The 21,401-nt window shown below is 38.8% G+C and overlaps 1 protein-coding gene across 1 annotated transcript in view; it reads right to left on the bottom strand.

The window, feature by feature from the left end:
* ST8SIA4 (ST8 alpha-N-acetyl-neuraminide alpha-2,8-sialyltransferase 4) overlaps positions 1–21,195 on the bottom strand; it is a 59,761-nt gene extending 38,566 nt beyond the window's left edge. The window contains exons 1-3 of the mRNA XM_042787927.1: positions 20,692–21,195; positions 15,924–16,055; positions 6,109–6,366 (exon numbers count right to left, since the gene is read on the bottom strand). Coding sequence (XP_042643861.1) covers positions 6,109–6,366; positions 15,924–16,055; positions 20,692–20,804 — 503 coding nt within the window. The 5' untranslated portion in view covers positions 20,805–21,195. The remainder of the gene's footprint in view (positions 1–6,108; positions 6,367–15,923; positions 16,056–20,691) is intronic.
* Between the last annotated feature and the right edge of the window lie 206 nt (positions 21,196–21,401).

The raw sequence follows: 21,401 nt of genomic DNA, 5'->3' as shown, positions 1-21,401 counted from the left end.
TTTACCAAAAAAAAAAAAAAACAACCCCCCAAAAAACATACATAAACAAACCTCCTATGTCTCCCTGACAAATCTAATGATTAGTAAGGTATATGGATTCTCACATGTTGCGTGCACTTTTTTGGCTCCTGAGAAAACTAAAATTGCTTCAAATTAACTACAGGGATATGGATTAGCAGGGAATCCCCTAAATACCCACTTCATCCAGTCCTTACCCTCTGCATGGCACAATAGAGAACGTCTCATGAGAGCTGCAGGCTGTGTAGAGGCTCAGGTACAGCATAATTATAGATTCTGTTCACACAGAGGAATCATAGTTGTCTTTTAAAGTGTGCCATGTAAAATATACCATACCCCTTTTATAACTCAAGTCCACAAGAATCCTGAATTTATGACTGATTTCACTTTAGTTAGAAGATGCATTTTTGTAATATCACCTGCTAATAAACTTCATTACTTCTTGTTGCCCAAACTAGAAACTATACTGATAATCATTAAATTCTTTCTTCCTAGCACCTACCCTAACACGGGTGACTGTAATGAAAGTTATCCTCAACTGACACAGCACAGAATGGTCTAAGTGCTACTTCAGAAACAGTGGAAAAACATATTATTTATTTCTTCATTGTGAATCCTTGCTGCAACATTACCCATTGATTTTTACTGTTCTTTTCAATATTGTTACTTTGACACCAAAATAAAGAAAGGAATTTCTATCACAAAGTTTGTTGTTTATGGAAAAAAACCCAACAACCTACAACAATGAAATACTGAGAATGACATTTTAGTGCAAGAAAACCTGAGAAATAGAACTTGGTAGTTTTCTAAATACCTGTATCTTTTGCCTTTTTATGTGAAAATAACTTTACACATTTCTGTCTATAAAGAGCATATTCTGTACCTCAATTATCAGAATGCTGCAGAAATGTTATTATTCTGATACAGAAAACTTTAGAACAGTTCTTTAACACCCTTGGGACAGAAGGGGATAAAATTGTATTCTTGAAATAAATTTGGGCAAAATGATAATTTTCATTGTTTTGGAGAAGCACTTTGGAGTTGTGAGTCTGGAACATAGGAAAAAGAAATAGTTTGAACACTCAAAAATAGAGAGCAGCAAAAAAGGCAATGTTTAGACTAAGACTATTCTGAGGGTTGCTGCACCTCTTAATTGAAACACTCTGTCAATGAATAAATGGATTAGTGAAGCTTCCTTGCATTTGGAAATGTTCAGAATACTACTCAATTAAAAGCTCTGTATTACCAACAACAGGAGTAACCAAATATAAAGGAATTGTATTCTTTTATCTCAGGATAATTATAGAAAGAATCAGGCTAACTCTATATGTTCTCCATTTAGATGCTCATAGGACCTATTTAAGAAACCACTATTGAATCTTTCATCATTTGTATATGGTTTACAAAAGCCATTTCTAACTGATGCTTCCTTAGCCTTCTAAACTTATGTCCTTAAATCTCCTCCCATATCATCTACTTAAGAATTAACTTCCTTTCTTTTTTTTTTTAAAAAAAACAAAACAAAAAAAAACAAAAAAAAAAAAAACAAACCAAACCCAAAGTTGCACAAAAGTTGGAATTATAAATGCCTGTAGAGGGTATCCAGTTCTGTGGCCTCAAGTGTAGGTAGCACCAGGTGCTATGTACTGGTTGACTAAGAGATTCAGCTTTAAAAGAAGACATCTGTATCAGCTCTTGCCCCATGATGGGCTGCCTGGAATAGCAGTCATGCAAGGATCCTTCCAGCAGCTGCAGAAGTTATGAGATGAAGCCAAAAAGAGAAAATGTGGCCACAAGAAGTCAGGCCTTCTGCAAGGTTCTCCTGAGGTAGAGGCCACCCACGTCTAACTTGACTGGAAACACTGAACAGCTACACTGGTGCTCCCCATTTCTCAGGCACACAAGTCACTGAGGAAGATCATCTGAAGATGATGGCTTCTGGCTTTCTTCTGCTTTCATTTAATGTTTCAATGTATGTAATGATTTATAGGAAGATAGGGCAAAAATAGAGCTACCACATTTGAAAGCCGAAAAAGGTCTAATGAGCTAGTCATGATGTATTCAAATGTTATTTTTAAGGGAAGAATCACACTTTTAAAATAAGTCTGTTAAATTGGCAACTTCATTTTCAACAAATCTGCTGGCTCTGAGCATCCAGCTCTACTGGCACAATGGTTATGCTCCAATCAAGGTGTATTAAATAAGCATCTGGACAAAAAGGCTGATATAATTTACAAAAAAAAAGTCCCAGAAAATAACTACATAAATCTTTTTACTCTGACAAGTTTATGATTTTTTTTCCTATCAGCTGAAGAAACAACTCAGAAGAAAGAAGCTACTACCAGTTTCTGCTGACATATTAGCAGAGAAAATTAAGTTGTTCTCATGAAATGAGCAACCACACATCCATAGAATGTTTAGAAGGTCTGTCCTTTTCTTCTTCCTGAACAGATACACTGTCTTCTGCTCATATCACAATTGCTTGACCACAAAACCAAGACATCAGGGAGGAAGTCAAAGAGATTATCCTCTTTGCATAGGATAAACCAACAAATTTATTAAAAGACCACAATTTTTTTCCACGCCAACTTGGCTAACCACAAGAATTGCCAAGTTAAAACATGGAAGTCAAAGGACAGTGGAAAAATAAGAGCTGCATTTTCCCAGCAAAATTTTATCACCAGTGATGGCAAAAATGTTCAGCTTGATTCTTAGATGCTGACAGAGTTAACAGGAAAACACTCAGAGAGAAAGAAGAGTTTTAACATATAAACTAGGTACTTCAATCAAAAGTAGGCAGCAATTAATATCCTCTCATGGCAGTTCCTTGTCAGTCCAACCCTAAGCTAGTCAAACAACTTTGCTCAACAGGCCTGTTCTCCATATAGTCCAACCAAAATTAAAGGTACTTTTCCCAGAAGTGTCACCACGAGAAAAAACTCAAGATTATTTATCAGGTTTGGAGGTTTTTGTTTGTCTGTTTGCTTGTTAACCAAATAACTCCAAAACTCTACTTAGCCTCTGCTTTTCAATATTTCCCATTATGAATGCTGAATTCTATTACTTAAAAAATGTTCACCATTTATAAGTTTTAAACGCAATCTGCTAGGTTATCTCATATTTTCATTCTAATTTATTTTATGGAATCAGATTTTGGAACAGTTCAGACCCTTTCTGGGTACAGTATCAAAACACAGCATGCTTTAGCTTACCACTACAAAAGTAGCAAAGGTAAGTATCAATACTCACTTAACAGGGTGTAAAAACATAAGAGGTAAAAAGGAAAGGAAAAGGGGAAATGGGAAATAGTTAATAGTCAGCACATCGGGTTTTTTAATAGCAAAGAATCTCCTTGCCTCCCATTGTAACTAGATGGGTCACATTTTCTACTGTCAAAAGAGGCATGACTTCACTAAACTTGTGGAACTAATCCATTTTATCATAGCAGAAGATAATGTTCTCAGACTCCTGATTTCTGATGCTGTGAGAACAAAATAAGGTTTTATATGACCAAGTAATTAAAACCAAGCCACTTTAAAATATTCAGAAAATACAGTTAATCTACTTATGCCAACAAGATATTACCTTGCTTGCAAAAATGACCCTTATTTATGCACTTTCAGAGATGTCTGAAGAAGAATTATATTGTTTTACTTGTAAAATTTGCTGACAGAATTATATGTTGGCTTGCAAGCATGCTTATTATTTGACTCTAGTTTAGGTGCCTGTTTTAAAACATTTTTCATCACAGAAGTATTCTAATTACCGGTGTCTCCATTGGATCAATGTTCTCTGAGAGGCACTGTTATATAGAAGGCACTGAATATGTTGGAATGTCTCAAAGGTAGATGTACAGTTATTAGCAACTTTGGATGACTTTCAAAGACATTGGCAGATACTATCAAACTTAAATAATCTGAAGTGCTAGGTACTGACATTCTTCTTTATGCTTAATACCAACATCTTCATACCACTCTTATAAGAATTAAAATTCAGGATATTGAGTTTACTGCACTGTAATGCAAATACTGCTGGGTATCTGTTGTGTCCTCTTCACCTTCACAGATCTCTACCAGTTTTATCTTTAAATTCATGGTATTGTTGGTGTTAGAGCTAACATTACAACTGCTGCTCTAAGAAACAACTCTCTCAAAACCACGTTTTTGTTTCAAATCTCAAAAAGAATATACAGTACTATCAAAATCAACTAGATAATATATTTAACCAAAATAGTATGACATACTTGTCTTGGCACATAGGCATACTGCACTCAGCATTCGGAGTTTCTATAAAAATGTTCATCAGGCTATACACCTAGCTGCATACAGTACATACAGTAACTCCTTTTCAGAACACCATAGGGTAGCAAGTAGAATGAGTGCATTTTACTTCCAGAGAAATCAGCTGAAAGCAAAGAGAGTAACAGTGTGATGGTATGTTTTAATATCAGAATCCTAACAGCAATAGAGGTGAGCGGTTACCAAGTATGCCGGTACCATTCGATCACGTGATTACATATCATGTTATTTACAACTTTTTTTAAATGGAAGAAGAGGAATATAGGAAACTATCTCTGAAGAACGCTTTGTCTTTTTCTTTAACTCAAAATACAAATGAATTCATTATTTACTTTAAACAGATGCTATGTACCTATGCACCCATCCAGACACACATAAATAAATATCGTATAGTTTAACCTATGAGATAATCTGTGAAATTCTAGAACGTTTTAACCTTAATTTGTAAATCCAAAAATTTCACTGTATTAAAATTCTCTGTAGGCTGCAGGGTCAAGTATTCTAATCCCAGAACCTTATACAGTTTGTTATCCACAATATTATCAGATCAACTAGTTATTATATGGGTCACTTTACTAGTAATACAGCGTAAGAGAGATGTTTCTTCCATCTAATAACTGATTAGCAACAGCAAATTCCTGATGCTTCAACCATTCTTCTTTCATCCATACACAAATCTTTAAGAATATTAACTTTACTCCACATGGCTTGAATTAGTTAAAATCTCCAATCAGGTATCATCAGCTTCATGGCAAGTTAAAATATGGGGAAGAGCATGCTGAATTTCTTTAAAGTCCTCTCCAGTCTTCTACAAGCAAAACAAGGAAAATGAAAGAGTGGTATGTCATTGTTTCAGTTGCCAATTGGTAGTATACCTTTCAAATAAAATACAACTTTCACGTGTATACCCTGTTTTTATTTATGCACTGAAAAGCAAATTTTTCTCTTCCATATCCTTTTGATATTTTTTGGCCACCATCTTTCTTCAGGGTAAGAAAAGAAAAAGCAAGTAACTCGTACTGACAACTATTTCTCCACTGTTTTCTGTCACGGCCCTTCTGCTTTCTGCTCTTTCACCCTTCTCAGACCAAACCAACTGAAACTTCTGCCTCAAAAGCAAAAGGCAAAATCTCTTGCCCATCCTTCTCTATATCCATATAATGCCAGGATGTCAAATGAGGCCAGCTCTTCCTCTTTATTTCCCACTGACATGTGAAGTCCAAAGTTATTCTACTGTGCATGTTTAAAGAATACAAAGTGAAGCGTATTGACATTTTTGCCCAAACTGCAGGGATACATTTTTTGAGCAATGTGAAGGGATTTAGATATGTGACTTCTGTTTACCTTAATGGCAGCCATCTGGTTCAACATGAATACATCATACTGAAATTTTACCTCATGCTGTACATCAGTAATGTAGTAATTTGCAGCAGGCCATCTTTATTGGCCAAGAGGTAAGAAAGAATAATTTTGGAAGAGAAAACATTTTGTATTTATTCTACCCAGGTCTCCATAAGAATATTTATTTTGTCTGGAATAAAAAAAAGAAACAGTAAAAATAAATAGCACAAAACTCTCTCTTCTGATCCTTGTTTTATTTTCACTATAAAAATAATCTTCTTGTCAACACTATGAGCATATATTTAAACTGGGAGAATCACACAGTGAAGTATACTGTTTCAAATTAATTTCAGATAATCCTTGAAATCTGTATCTCAGATTAAAACACTCCTTCCAGTTTTTCTCCAAGAAACACAGCAGAATGTGTCTTCAACAGCAGATGAAAACTCACCTTATTACAAAGTCATGGCCATCAATCTCTTTTCCACATCCACTGTCCAAAAGGATGCCAGAATTCCCAACAACTGCACAGGTTTTAAATCGGCGATTCTTCATTGGGGAAACTTCAGGTAGAAGGCTGTGCAAATCCTGAGAAATGTTTAGGGTGCGACGTCTGTCCAGTACATAATGAATTACATCTCCTGGCTTGAAGCTGCTTTTGACCACTGAGACATCTCTTTCAGCATCCAAGAATCGAAGAATGTTCTTTCTAGGTTGACACAAAAACGCACAGATAAATCCCAGCACTCATTGCTCACATGGAGTTTATCTAATAGTAATATAGACTGTACAGAGCATACAACATAAAGCAGAGGGTAGTGTCAGGCAGACTAAGATCATTTCCCATGCTCTATGGTGGAGTTAGAACAAAGCTGTTAGGACAGAGTTCAAATTTTGGTTACAATATAACATGAAAATACTACAGCAATAGAAGTTAATGACTTCCTACAAGGGTACTGAGAGATCAAGGGAAGATAACTTTTGTAAAGTACTTAAAAATAGTATGTCTTCTAATTTCCAAACTTTTTAATAAACACATACTTGAAAAAGGACCAGAGCAGTTGGTTTTCAGAGAAGCATAGTAAAATATATGAGGTATTTATGAATTAGGAAATAAATGCTTCACTACAATCTCATCTCCCACAAATTAGCTTGGCTCAGGAATGACCATGATTTCTTACAGATTCTTATTTCACCATAAATAAGAACAACATATTTGCTTTAGCATCAACTTGCTCCTAATTAACTGAAGTTCAGCCAAAGTTATCCTAATGAACTTGAAATAAGAACATCCACAGTCTTTTATACTAATTTAAACAAAATCATCTTAAAAACATACCGCAAATTAAATTACCGCAGCTCAAGGTCTAGTCAAGCTGTCAGATGAACTTAAAAAAATACTTATGAAATCTATCATCACGTTAAATCAGGTAAGTCTAATCCTTTACCTTGCTTCTCTGCAGTTAATTGTTTAAACTATTAGCTGGGTTCACACACATGTAACTAAGATATAAGGGTTTATCAAGTTACCACAGGTCAAGTGAACTACAGTAATTAAACAGTTGTATACACCCAGTCTACAGCAAGTAACAGGTGAAGAATATCTGCTTAGATGTCAGCTGAAGAAGTTAAGTGATGGTAATTGTACCTGCTTATGAGGTTGGGGGGCAAGGGTCTATAAACTGACACACTGTTAATACGTACGTTCAAAAAAGACACTTTTAATGACTGCAGCTATGTAATGACTTATATATCCACTGGCAGCATCAAGCAGTTTTCAATACACACTTATCCTTGGTATAAAAAGCTGGAAAGGACTTCAGGCCAGAGCTACAAGAGCCACTGGTAGCTCAGGACTGCAGATAAGCAAAGCCTTACAAACTTGTGTCCATCCCTGCTCTGCAAAGCATGTATGTTTGTGAAAAGGCATAAAGACTACATCTGAACTTAAGCACATACTTAAGTACAATACATTTGTGGAACAGACAGAGAGTGCTGAAGTGGAGCAGGGTGTCCACTGGTGTTAATTTGGATAGAAACTTTTGCCTCTGCAGCTCTAGCAAGGTAAGAAGAAAAACAGTAACTTTGTATTTTCCACTGCTGTCAGCAGGTAAGGTGGAATTTAAAACACAATAGACATTTTGTTGAGTAAGAATATGTAATTTTTATGAAATAACTTTTTAGAGCAGAAGTTCCTCAGAGCAGATCAAAACAGGAAAAGATAACTAGAGATGCCACTCTAGCAGTTGCAACACCCACTCGGACATATAAGGAGGAAATAATCCCCCACAAGTGAAAAGGGATGAACTGTAGGAACACCATGCTCACCAGTCAGCTTTTCTGTCATTGCCTCAAGAGGGAAGAATATGCCTGAACCTTGCAACCAGTGACACAAAATACTCACCCTGAAACTGACCTGAAAAGCCACAGGGGAACTGAAACATGATAATTTTTTTTTCAAGTGTTTTCTCTTATTTCTTAAACTATGATAAAAAAAAAAAAAAAAAAAAAAAGAATGTCTTGGACTGTCTGTTACAGTTGTCATGTATAAATGAAGCAGCATCAGAGAAAAACTGGCTTCTGCTGAGGCATATGAGGGACTCTGAATAACAGAGCAGGATGTTAAAATCCTGTGTCTAAAGCTTTTGTTAAGGCCAGGCAAGATATTTCTGTAAAACGAAGACTCCACTTCATCCTGTAAACTGAATGAACTTAACATCTCCATGGATTTGATAAACTTAATTTTGTGGGTAATATGCAGAAATATAAATTGATACAAAATGAAAAAAGAGCAAGAAATAAGTAATTGCACAATTCAGCAGTATTAAAAAATCTAGCGGTATTCAAAATGACTGAAATTCTTTATTACCTAAGAACAGAGCTACCAGAGCTGAGGCTGTAAAGGGAAAGATGACTGTATCAAAAGCTATCAGTAGCATCAGCCAAGCTGTACAGAGACTAACTTCACATACACATAAATGAATCACAAAAAGCAAAAGAAATTATGTGAAATGTACAAAAACTGATGGCTTTGACTAAAAAAGTCACACATCATTACCAGAAAATTCACTTTAGTAATTTGAAGCACCCATCCTTGATACCTAGAATGAATGGGCTTAATACTGTTTCTGTTAGCAATCAAGTAGCAACATCTGTATATGACCAGAGTAACTTGGGTATTATTTTAAAACATAAGAGAAAGGCAGTGTATTTATACAAACAGTGCCAAAAAAAATAAAAGCATCTTGGCTTCCATTATTACTTTAGTTACTTACAGTCAAAGATTATTTATCTATCCATGTGCTTACATATGCTTGTAGAAGCCCTCGAAGGGCTTCAAGTGGACCTGAATTAGATTCAGATAGTAAACCACTTATTTAACATAGCTGAAATTTCCAAAATGTCCAAGAAGTTTATTTTTCAATGAAATTTTTAGATGGGCAAAAGTCACTGAATCTTACTATCTTCTCACATGTTTAAAAATGTTTTCTTATCTGAAGTTGCCAGTAGCACATTCAATTAAATGCATGCACAGGTATTACAGTACACATAAAAATCCCTGTGTAAGAGATGTGTAATAATGTTAACATTAAAATATTTGAATTGATTCATCTGACTGTATCTTAATATATTTAAATACTGAAAAAAATATGATTAAGAATGCAGAGTTCGTGCTAATGTTTCAAGTTCCTCTGTGCTACTGACTCATCTGTACCATGGGGATAGTAATACTTCTCATTTTCATGTAAGTGCTAAGAGAAAAAAAAAATTACTAAGGGGTGCTACAAAAACTGAAAGTACATACATGAGTGTCTCAGTCAGGCTTGATGATGGTTAATAATAGGAACTTGTTTAAACCACTGTTCTGGTCCACAAAGAGCACTGAAAATAGCACAAGCTTATTCTGATTAAACAGACACCGCAAAAAAATTTAAAATGAATGATAATCCACATCCAGCTGCATATAAAATTTAAAAGTATGCTCAGTTAAATGAAGGAAAAAAAACCCATGATTTTTAGTAAGCCTTGAAGCAAAGATATTCTCAAACCTTAAGCTAAAAATAAACTGTTTTATTTGAGGCGGCCTTCAAGTTGTTTTTTTTTTTTTTTTTTGATGAATAAAACTATCTGGTGTATGGCCCAAGCCCTTTTTGGGTAGGTGAGGCAGATGTGGCTCACTCTTATCTGAAGCCAAGCAGCTGTCTGCAACATGTTTACATGACTCACAGAAACATGGTATCACAATCTGTGGTTGACCCAGGGTTTTCCTTTGATAACCAGAAACAGATGTTCATAGTATTTAAATATTAACTACAACTCCTGGTTATCTGATAAAGTATATGTAACAGGCAGAATTGTCTCTGAACAGCTTCGCAAATAATATGTGTATTGCTCTGGGACAACATGGTGACATTTTTCTGGTTTTATTTTGTACTGCAGTCTTCGTACTGCACAACTTATATAATGGCAAACTCTCCTTCATCTGCTTCAAAATTGTTTGGATTAAGGAAAGCAAATAAATCACTTAAACATTTGACTTTAAAGACTATAAATAAATTAATATTTTTAAACATTGTCAAGAACACTGAAACATGACCTCCAACACTTTTGCTGGGAAAAGGCAGTGCCACAAATCCTCACTGCTGGGGCATCTGCGCTTGTCTTGACCCCAACTATGACAGGAAGCCCGTGGAGTGTATCCTTAGTACCCAGGAAGCTGGGCTAGCTCACCAAGAACAGTATTATGGAAACAGAGATGGACTACGCGGTTACCTAGTTCATACTCTGCCCTCACTGAAGATGTGCCTTTATCTACATCACACATGGTCCATGTTTATCTCACGTATTGCTAACGACCTCCCATGGTAGAGACTCACTGAACTCTGCACGCAGCCTATGTCAGTGCTTCCCTAGCTTTACCAGCAGCACAATATTCCTCATGCTAGCTCGGACCTTTCCTACAGCAACTGAAGCCTGTTCTTGTTTCTTATACCTTGTCTGTGGAGGACAGACTACAATAGCCTTCATTTACCTTAGGTTAAGAAACCATACAACTTTTACTTTTCAACTGGACAGATCATGTGTTGTAGATCTCTGACCCCTCTTGTTCTCCAGCAGACTTTGACGGATTCACACAGGTCTTTAAAATTTTCTAACCCTAGCCAGTCCTGACACTGCTTTGCACTCCCCAGTTGGAAGGCAGAAAGCAGCTCTCAGCCTTGGAAATCACCAAGGACTATGACCTAGGTAAAACATACTTCCTGTCCGCTGAATTAGTTTAATTAAAAAACAAAACAAGAATGAACTGTGTGGTAACACAAAGTCACAGCCTGCCCTTGTAAATAGCTACAGCTCCTGTTGGCCTCCTGAGGAGGCAGTGGGGACTGCAAATGTTTGCACCTGTGTTGGGTTTGGCTTTAGTCTGACTGAAAGGGAGTTTTTAAGAAAACCTCTTAAAGGAAAGTAGCATTTTGAATCATAGAATAGTTTGGGTTGGAAGATGACTTTAAAGTTCATCTAGTCCAACTCACGATTTGGATTTGTTAAAAACATGCCTAACTGCAACTAACCATAGAAAGGTGCCTGGCACTGCCCAGCCCATGGAGGACCACACAAACAGAAGTGGTGTATCATAGAGTTGCTGACTGGCTCTGTCCCCACTCTAGCCCCGGTTGTGCTCTTCAGGGGTCCCTACCCTCCCTTGACCAGAAAGCTGAAGTACCTGTGAATCAGACACAAATATTCAGTGGGCATGCAGAAGGAAAAGAGGGCTTTTAAATAGAGTATGACTCAACTACGAGTTACCATATGAAGGACAGCCATATGTCAGCTTTTTATTAAGAAAGTTAAGAGTCAAAAGAAATAAGTCAAAGGAGTTAATAGCTCCAACTGACAGTGGATAAGACTCTTCAGCTGAGGCAAGGGTCTAAGGAGGCAAAAGACCCTTAAGGTTTATTATGATTAAATCAGACTAGAGTGCCCCAGTTTGCATGTCTTAAGAGACACTGAAGGAAAGAGTGCAACTGGCCACAGAATGTTGCTCCAAAAGCTTCAGAACAATTGTACCGCTCCACTGCCAGGTCAGAATTCACTGCTTGCACTTGAGGGACTTATCATAGCTGTTTCGTATTAACTTGAAAGATAAACAATGATAATAACCTGAACCTTTCTAAGGAGGAAGTTACACTTTTTTTTTTTTTTTTTTTTTTATATGATGCTGTTAACATTTTACAAGTTCTCACACTTTTCTGCCAGGAAATTTCCACTCAGAGTTCTGTGTCACATTGCAAAGAGATAAATACATTCCTGACACACTTTTTTTTTTTTTTACCTTTTTGCCCTCCTGAAATTCAAAACCTTCATCTGCTCCTTCCAAAATAAACACCCACACTTAAACAAAAATAAGTGAAAGAAGAAAGTCACACACCAATATGTCAGACTGTAGTTCATTTTACATGGGTCACAGATGTGCAGGCATCAGTCTTGTGTGAAAGGCTATACCCAGATAGGGCCACATTTCTCATTTCTGCAAGTATGGCCTTCAATATAACTGAAATTTTCTAATTTCTGTAATTGGAAAACCTTCACATTGCTACAGAGTAGAAAGCACCTAAGACACAATAGCTTGCAGATGGTAGATTTTCTCTCTTCTTCATGACTGAAATCATTCAGGCAGAAGGGGAGCCAGACAAGCAAGTCTTCTTCCCTTAGGCACAGGAATGACTAATTATTCTTCAAAGAAGTTGTCACAAAACAGAAGGTAACATCAGTTGGAAAAATCCAGTAGACTAGCCATGATGGGCAAGTCAGCAGATTTGCTACAGTCTCAAGTAATTAATAATACCCATTATTTCCATCTCAATCACGGAAAGGCTAGCTCTTTCTTCTAATGTCTGCTTAACATTTGCAACGGGCTGCTACACCTCCTAGATTGCCTCTTCTGGCAGTAAAGTCCCACAGCATCTTGTGACACCAGAAATCTGGTTGAAGCTTTTCATCCTCCCATGTAGTCCTGATAAAGCAGCTTTTTCACTTATTGACTCCTCTATGAGCCTGGCCTTGACAAGAATCCATAGGACTTTTGAGGCTGACAGACTGGTCACTAACCTGAGTGAAAATAAAATGGCCAGACATGATACCCATGGTCAACAAGGTGAATAACAAAGTGTAATATTCAAGCTGCCAGCCAACTAAGTCCAGACATACCATTGATTAACAGTCCTCACACAAAGCAAAATTCACTACTGAATATTTTCTGCATTTTAAAATTGCTAATGTGGGTGTCAAGCTGACACAAGACACAAAAGGAGCTGCCATTTATGGGTGATTACAGATTTTATGAAATGTCTTTTATGCTGTACATTAGTGGTTTAACAAATTATTTCTCCACTGATAAGAACTGATAATTTTTTACACATTATTCAATAGGGGCTAACTTTTTTTTGTTTCTCTCTTACTGTTACTTGCTATGGTCAACCTCACACCACAAGACCATCACTGTTCACATTAACAGTTCCAATACTAGAATATGAATCATCTTCATGGTCTACACAGTGCATGTAATGTACTCTGGAAGGCTGAACAGTTAGTTTAACCTGGAGATTACTCTAGGAGATTGGGAGACACATTTGAAGTCAGTCTTGGATAGGTATGTAGGTGTAAAAATATTTCTGCCTAAGATGCCTCCTACTGCTGTGACAGGAAAGAAAGGTTTATAGCAACCCACCTGTAAAAGCGAAAGAACAACGCACATTGTTTAGTCAGCATCAGAGTGGAACACACATCACAAGGCTTCCCTAGGGAAAAGCATGCCAAACTTCCCTCCCTCACTGCCGAATGCCATAACTGAATATGCTACACACGTTAACAAAGAGGATTTCTGGAAAGAATATGACTGGCTGGTAGCTCTGATTCCTTTCATACAGTTTATGTCAAGTTTTGGCTAAGTCACATTAACCTAAAATCTTTTACTGGTTCAATGAAAACACCTGCTCTCTGCCCCAGTGTTCATGATGGTAGCTATTTCATCTCAAAACAAGACTAGCAACGTAGACATCTATATAACCTCAGCTTAATGTTCTCCACTGCACAGAAAAATCTTTATGCTGATAAAGTAGAACCTTTACTGCTTAAACCAGTGTACAAGATACATGTTTTTCTTCACTATATGGCTGAAACAAAAAAATACCCTTCACTGTACAATTTTTAAACATTACCACATAATCACAACATGATACTTCTTAAAAGTATATCAGTAATTTATAAAATGAGAGAATTTTCCCCCGCTGGCCAAAAGTAAGGAAAAAACTGATTTTGAAACTCATGATTTTAATAGATTGAGATGACACGCATGTAGTAACAGGCTTAAAAAAATCTAAAACATTCTCTACTGTTTTACCTCTTTGTCTGAATGATGTATTTTGCTTTTGAAACGGGTGAAAAATTAACATAACCCATGCTTCATTTTCTCTCAATTTTGATCAAGAAGTTATTATACTAATTTTACTTGTTTGTTGTTTGGCTTGAGCAGCAACATGTATTGGTTTTAAATGGTTCAGAAAGATGACATTGAATTTTTCAACAAAGTGACTGTACAGAGTTATCTGTCCCTACTTATAATGACTCAATGGCTTCCAAATCAGTTTGCTCTACACGTAAAACAGCATATTTTCTCCTAACTGCCAAAACCATAACCCATGATTTGAAATTTCAACAGTATTCTTCTGAAGTTACTCAGTATCTCCGCAACTTAAATTGTCAGTTATATGTACATAAATTTTAAATACTGATATGGAATATCTGCTATCTTTCCTAGACTACCTTGAAGCCTTTACAGGCTACATCTGAACAGATAGTCCTGGAAGAAACTCAGCTGTACTTCTGGGCAACCACCAGGTCTTCACCAGTAGGAAACCCAGCTGCCTGGGATCAGTAAAGTGCCCGAGGGTCCTTTAGTCTAGGCAGCTAGGGAGTGGGGACTCCACAGAGCCCTTACCAAGTAGCTGAGACACAGTTACAGGCTCCAGAATATTAATTTGCTGCCTACCTAAATCCTGCCACTCCTTCCATCCCCGACACTGTTCCTCAGCTTTCATAGCAGGGCTGTGCTATGTCAGTTGTAGCTCAAGACTTCCAGAAAACCAGTGCTTTACTACAGCTTCATACATTTCAGAGCTACTCGTATCTTCTGCACGTTTTAAAATTAGGGACATAAAATAGCAGTCATTAAAAAAATCCCTAAATTCATGGCTTTGCTGAATGAGGTTTTTGTACATGGGAACATTGCCTGTTTAAGTGTTTTGTAAGGTGTCCTTTAATTAAAAAAAAAAAAAAGCACCAAAAACAAACAGTAGAAAGGGAAATTTCTATTCAAAATCTTAATATCCAGAAAATCAAGTCCACTCTGCTATGTGATTGCCACTAAAATAGTTATTTTCTATCATCTTTCAAAGAATGTGACACTCCTAGTCCTCCACAGTCCCAAACCATGCTCCACACACTTCTCTCACCAGCCACTTTCCTCATTACGACAGGGAAGATGCGACAACAACACTATACACTAAGAGGCTTCTGCTTTCTCTTCTCTCATTCTCCAAGGTGAGTAGATACACTTTAACTACTAAGACACATCAGAACTACTGATCACTAACTCTGCTACCCTGTTTTCCCCTCAGCATCAGTCTAATGCTCTTTTTGGCATGTCTGAAGTAAGGAAAGAAACCTGTATATACTGGTATTGTTAACATATGACCTTGTGACTTGGAGCAGCCACAGACAGGGTTGGATTCACAGTACCTGATGTCCTAGCTCTTGACTCCTACACCTAAGTTGTCTGCCTAAGCTCCCTTATAGTTAAACGAGAAAATTTGGTACCTTCAGGGTACTTCCATCTGCTCTATTTCAGACCTTCAGGATAAGAGAAAACCAAGACCTAAAAGTGCCAGTTTCTCACCAGTGATTGCAAGATAGTTCTAGATAACCAGCTCAAATGTGGACATGCATAACGTAGATACTGGCTGCACAGGTCTGACTGACACAGCCAGATGGAAACATTTTATTTATTCTTATGAAGGATGACTTGACCTTGGAGTCTAACTTAATTTAGTTGCATTTAACATTAAACCCTACACACATATAGTTATAAAACATCCACCTGCAACTGTAAATCAAATGACCGTTTTCAAGACCAGGGGAATTATAGGCAATACAAAATTAAAAGAATTATAGATAATATGAAATTAACTGCTTTTTATTGAAGACACTCACCTTATTTCCAGTACCAAAGAAGAATTGATTTTCCAAACTTCTGCAGCATGATGAAAGATTGAGGAGCCAACCTTCTGAATCATCTTATCAGAACTATTGATCATTGACCTACTCAAACTCAGTTCACCGTCTCTGCAATGCAATATAGAAAAGACACAATCACATCAAGGCTAACTCTAGTTTTAAATAATTTACATCACAAGCACCAGTGATATTTCCTTTTGTTAGCAACAAAAAGAAGCAAATATCTCTCTGCTTGCCAATGCAAATAAACTGTACTTGTGAGAAATTTATGGGGCACCTACATCTAATATCTGAATATGCAATTTAAGAGCTTAAATATGTTTATATGTGTAATGAAAGAGACATAACTAAAGTTACAGGAAACTCTGAACTGTGAGCCTGTACCAAAATTCAGTATGTTTGTGAGGCAGATTCTGCATTTCTGTGTTCCAAATTTACAGTACTAAACCAAGAATTGAGTGTTAACTTTCAAGCATTCACCCAAGAATTGCTCATGTTCTACAACTATGGCCTAATAAACTACTGGTACCAACAGACTTTAATGCATGGAATTCTGGAGCTTAATGTCATACAAAACACAAAATTTCCTCAAGACTTCCTGAAACTTGTATGCACACATCCAAACAACCCCAGTGGTCTTATTCTCTTCATCAATTTTTTCATATTCATAAATTCTGGCAAGGTAACCTTAAAAAAATAAAAAAAATACAGAAAGCTGTGGGTGATGACCTCTGAACATCTGATGAGGTATCATAATCATGGAATATCAGGTTGGAAGGTACCTGGTCTGGACACAGTCTAGACGAGATGGCCCAGCACCCTGTTCAGCTGAATCTTAAAAGTGTCCAATAATGTTGCAATTTTATTAGCCAATAGGGTCACACATATATGACAGACAAGCTTAAATACTGCAAACACAACTTAAGGTTTTAGGTCTAAAATCTGTTTTTATCTCTGTATGTTTCCATTATCTTGCATATTGTTTCCATTTAAGTGCCAAAGCAACATAGCTGTTAATCATAAATATATCAAAGTTTTTAGATATAACATTCTACCATGTAGAATGTCATGTATCTCAGAAGTACAGTATTACACAGTAACTATACAGTAATACACTGAAATCTATTTATCTGTTAAATAAGCATGCTCTGAAGTACTGCCAATAACAGTAACTTCACTTAGCTTGCAAACTTCTGATCACAAGCCATTCAACCAATAAAACAGAAAAGATGTGAGACTGTAAGCTTCCTACGGAATAAATGACTCTTGTTTTCATGTGGCTGTAAGTTCTTAAAACAACTGGATTCTGGCCCTTAGTAAAAGTTACAGCAACATTATTGTTGTATATAAAGTATTAATATTTGGTAAATTATATAGCAGACTAACCTGCAATGGGACATTAATTAAGCTAAATTAACACATCTGGTCATGTGTAGTCATTTGCAAAAAGTGCTATGATTGCAAATGGCCCTTTAACTAATAAACCAGTATTATACACTTCATCAAAAACAACCCAGCATTACTAGCAACGCTCTTCCTCCCTCATTCCCCTGCCAATGCTATGCAGCACTGACGTTACACTGATTTACTGGTAAGACTGCCACCTACCGAAAAACTTACAACTTTAAGCAATATTGTAGGTACAAGATCTGTATGCAGATTATTCAAATCATGCTAACTTGAGGGCATGGGAGGATGCTGCAGGAGCCCCTAAATTCAATAACTAGAATGTAACTACTACTTTTTGCTATTTTAAAATGTTTTATTCCCCCAAATTTTTCCATAATGGTAGTAAATGCATTTATTATATATATTTTCCAGATGCATAGAGCATATGCATCTAAAGGAAAATTACCAAAATACATCCAGGTAAATTACTCAGTCTAAAAGTACTTCAGAGATGTCTTCAGTTTATGCTGGATTAAACGTTATCCAGTAGATACTTTAACACTGATACAGTTGTCAAAACTTAGCAACAAAATATGTTGCCAACACCTAAAGCACTGTGGCACTTGTAAACTGTGAATACGGAAGGCAACCACATTTTGTCTCCTGTGACCTATAAGGATTGTACAGTAATATAATGTTAAATTACGTTCCACTGAGCTAAAAGAAGGTCCTAGGCACTCTGTTCAAGTTCTACTATGGATACAAAGGTGTTCACTTACAAGTTCCTCTCCCTTTTATGGGTACTGCTTTGTTTAATTTTCACTTAAAGTAATATTAAATAAACTAACACATAAAAAGCTAAATTTACTCAGAGAATTCTTCATCATGTAAACAACTGTGAAATACATTTGGGCTACTTTCTATCTTCTGGGATCACTATAAATCCCCTCTGATGTAAATGAAACAGCTGCCATAGTATGACAGCAACTTGTGGCTGACAGTGTCAACATTAGCTCTGAATTACCTTGTCTTGCTGACGATTCAAACCAATACAATATGACTATCTCTTCTCCTGAAGACAGTTCATTAAATATAAATAACTGCCTTCAAGCATCTTCTATCTCAGTAGAAGACAACCCTGTTTTAGAAACACTGCATTCCACATAATATGCTGTTTCATTACTTGCTTAACCTTTAAAGGGACATGCCTTCTTTAGAAGGGCATGCTTTTGCAATTGTCCTAACAAACCTTGCTATAAGAACACAGTGGAATTCAGGTTTATCACATACTTTAAAATCGCACATAGTCCATTTAGAACATCCAGGATTACCTTCAGTGTCACTATAACCATAAAATGGGTCACTTGGCACATTCATTGTTCTGCACTCCTGCTACTTCTGAAAGTAAAACATCCCATGGAAAACTGACTTTGCTTGCCCATGTGGCCAGTTAAAAATAAACAAATGTCATGAGCCCTTCCTTCAGGAGAAAGGCAACTGTAACAACAATAGTGGCAGCAGGCACTAGTAGTACACTTAGGGTTGTTTTTTTTTTTTTTTTTTTTCCCTACTTTATGCAGTAATGGATGGGATGACAGCCTGGGAAAAATAAACTATATTCCAATATCCTTAGCCAAAGTGAGTAACACTGCACAAGAAGTCTTACTGATACCAAAGAAGTAGAGATATCATTAAATGACCTGGCAGAAACACATTACAGCTGTATTTTAAAGTGTTGTTAAGGACATACGTATTTCTGACTAAATAGACATTTTAATTCATTTAATATTAAATCATCAGTTCATTTTAGTACCTTTTAAATTGTGTCAAAGAATATATTGTAAGCTGGAGGGGGCCTTTTTAGAAAATATATATGGATTCTAGTTAGTGACTGATTTCTGAATCATTTTAGCAGCTTCCTCTAGTCTGACAGAAGGAGTGTAAAAGAAACATGGATATCTTTAATCCTGATTCTCCCTCACACATTCGTTTTTTGCGTGTATTTTTGCACACCTACAACCCAAAAATTTTGAACTTCTGTAACATCTCATAGGTACGCATATACCACCGTATCATGGCAGAAACTCGGTTTACACCCAGGCTGAACAAGTGGGAAAGTTACCAGAAAGCAGTGAAAATCTGTAATACCGAGGGAAGCAAATACCGCATCATTAACCACGCACACACACACAGGCGAGGCCACCTCTCTGCTCCCAAGAGGTGCCGGAGTGACTGCCGTTCTGCTGTGCCCAGCTGCCCTGTGACCCGCTCCTGCGCCGGCCTGGCCTGGGCAAGAGCTGGGCAAGAGGCATGCACTTTCTGCCTTAAACTCTGGGGACAGCGGGGACGACGGGGTGACTGAGTAGACTGTAATTGCTTCAGTCTCCTCCAGGCCCGTATGGGCACTTAAAACTTCCTTACACCTCCTTCTTAAATTAAGGCCAGGGTCTATATCAAAGAATGAAAAATTGATACGAATGCATCTCTCCCCCAGTCGACTTGCACAAGCAAATACAAAGTGTGAGCCCCTTCCCCAGCTTTTCTGATTTCACTAAGCCACCACGGAATTTATACATCCCTCCCGTGAAAACAAAAAATTATACCCCTCCAAAAAGAAACAGGTTTGGCTGAAAGCCCAACATCTTCACAGGACAGCTACGAGTTGGGAGAAAAATTAGAAATACAGGCATATGCGTACACAAGCACGATGCGTGACAAAGAGAAAGCTGAGGCGCAAACATAAAATGTCAAGGACCGTTTCGCCAGCCAGGCAGGAGAGATAAAATACGCAATAGAGGGTCTCAGGGAGGGACCGGAGTTTCCACCGGAGGAGCCTCGGGAGCTAAGGGGGATGTCCCGCAGACTCTCAGAGCAAGATTCCCCAAGGAGCACCGAAGTGAAGCACAGCTCCCAGGTCAACTTCAAGGACGGAAGGCCAACTGGAGCTGCCAGGGGCCGCGCACACCGGCACGTTCGCTTCCGAAGGGCTCCCAAAGCAGCAAACAAGGCACAACGCGCTCCGGCGGCCGCCACAACCCGCGCCCAGCCGCTCCGGCCCTCGGGAAGCAGCAGCAGCGGCCAGGCGAACTTCCCCAGCGCGCTCTATCCCGGGGGCTGCGGGTGGAGCAGCACCGCCCGGCGACCTCCCGCCCGTCGCCCTCAGCCGCTGAGCTCCACTCGTAACTCGTCCCACCCGCCCTGCGAGAGCGCCCGGTTGTGATGGGGGGAGCGGGTCACGGCCCGCGAGCTCCGGGGGACCCGAAAACTTGGGTGGACCCGCGCAGACGACCTCAGGCAGAGAAATCGACCCGCCACCCTCTCGGGGAGCCCTCCCGGCGCGGCGCCCCGCAATTACCCGGCGAGAGGTGCCTCCTGGCGCTCTTCGGTCCGCGATATTTCTTTCGTCTTATAAAAAATGAGAAGCAGACTTATCGTGCACACAGTCCACCTCTTCCTGACTGAACGCATGTCTTCTGCGAAAGGCGCTCCCCCTCCCCCTTTTCCTTTGTTTGTCAGGGGTGTGCGGAAAACAACTCCACTCGCGGCACAAATTGTCAAAAGCAGAGTTTTTTTTTTTCTTCGAAATAATTAAAGAAAAGAAATAAAAATCAGACGGGCGCGGGCGCTGGGGGGTTGTTTGGCGTTTAATTTGTCTTTCTTCCAGCCCGTCCTCCCCGTGCCCAGGAGCCAGGCTCGCAGGCAAGCGGCTCGCTCTCCTCGGCCGGGGGCCACAAGTCCGTGGCGTCGCCGCTGCGCTCCCGCCGAGCCGAGCCGAGCCGAGCCGAGCCGCTCCCCCGCTGTCCCTCCGTCTCCTCGGAAGCCCCGTGAGGGTCTCAGCGACGGCGGGCCGGCGGCGGCGCGGGCTCCACCCTCCTCGCGGAGGGGCGGCGGCGGGCGGAGCGCGACCAGCGGGCGCGGGGGCGGGGCAGGGGGCGGCGCGCGGCGGCGGAGGAGCGGGCAGGTTGTGAAGTGGGGGCCGCGGGAGCCGCGCGCGCCGTGCGGTCACGTGCGGCAGCCGCAGCGCCGAGGCGGAAGGGGGGAGGGGGGGGTGCAAACCGGGACCTG

This window comes from Tyto alba, unplaced genomic scaffold, assembly GCF_018691265.1.
Source record: "Tyto alba isolate M040663 unplaced genomic scaffold, T.alba_DEE_v4.0 Super-Scaffold_13, whole genome shotgun sequence".
NCBI classification, from domain to species: domain Eukaryota; kingdom Metazoa; phylum Chordata; class Aves; order Strigiformes; family Tytonidae; genus Tyto; species Tyto alba.
Note: the sequence above shows the minus strand (reverse complement) of the source record. Positions and strands in the feature narration are given on the sequence as shown.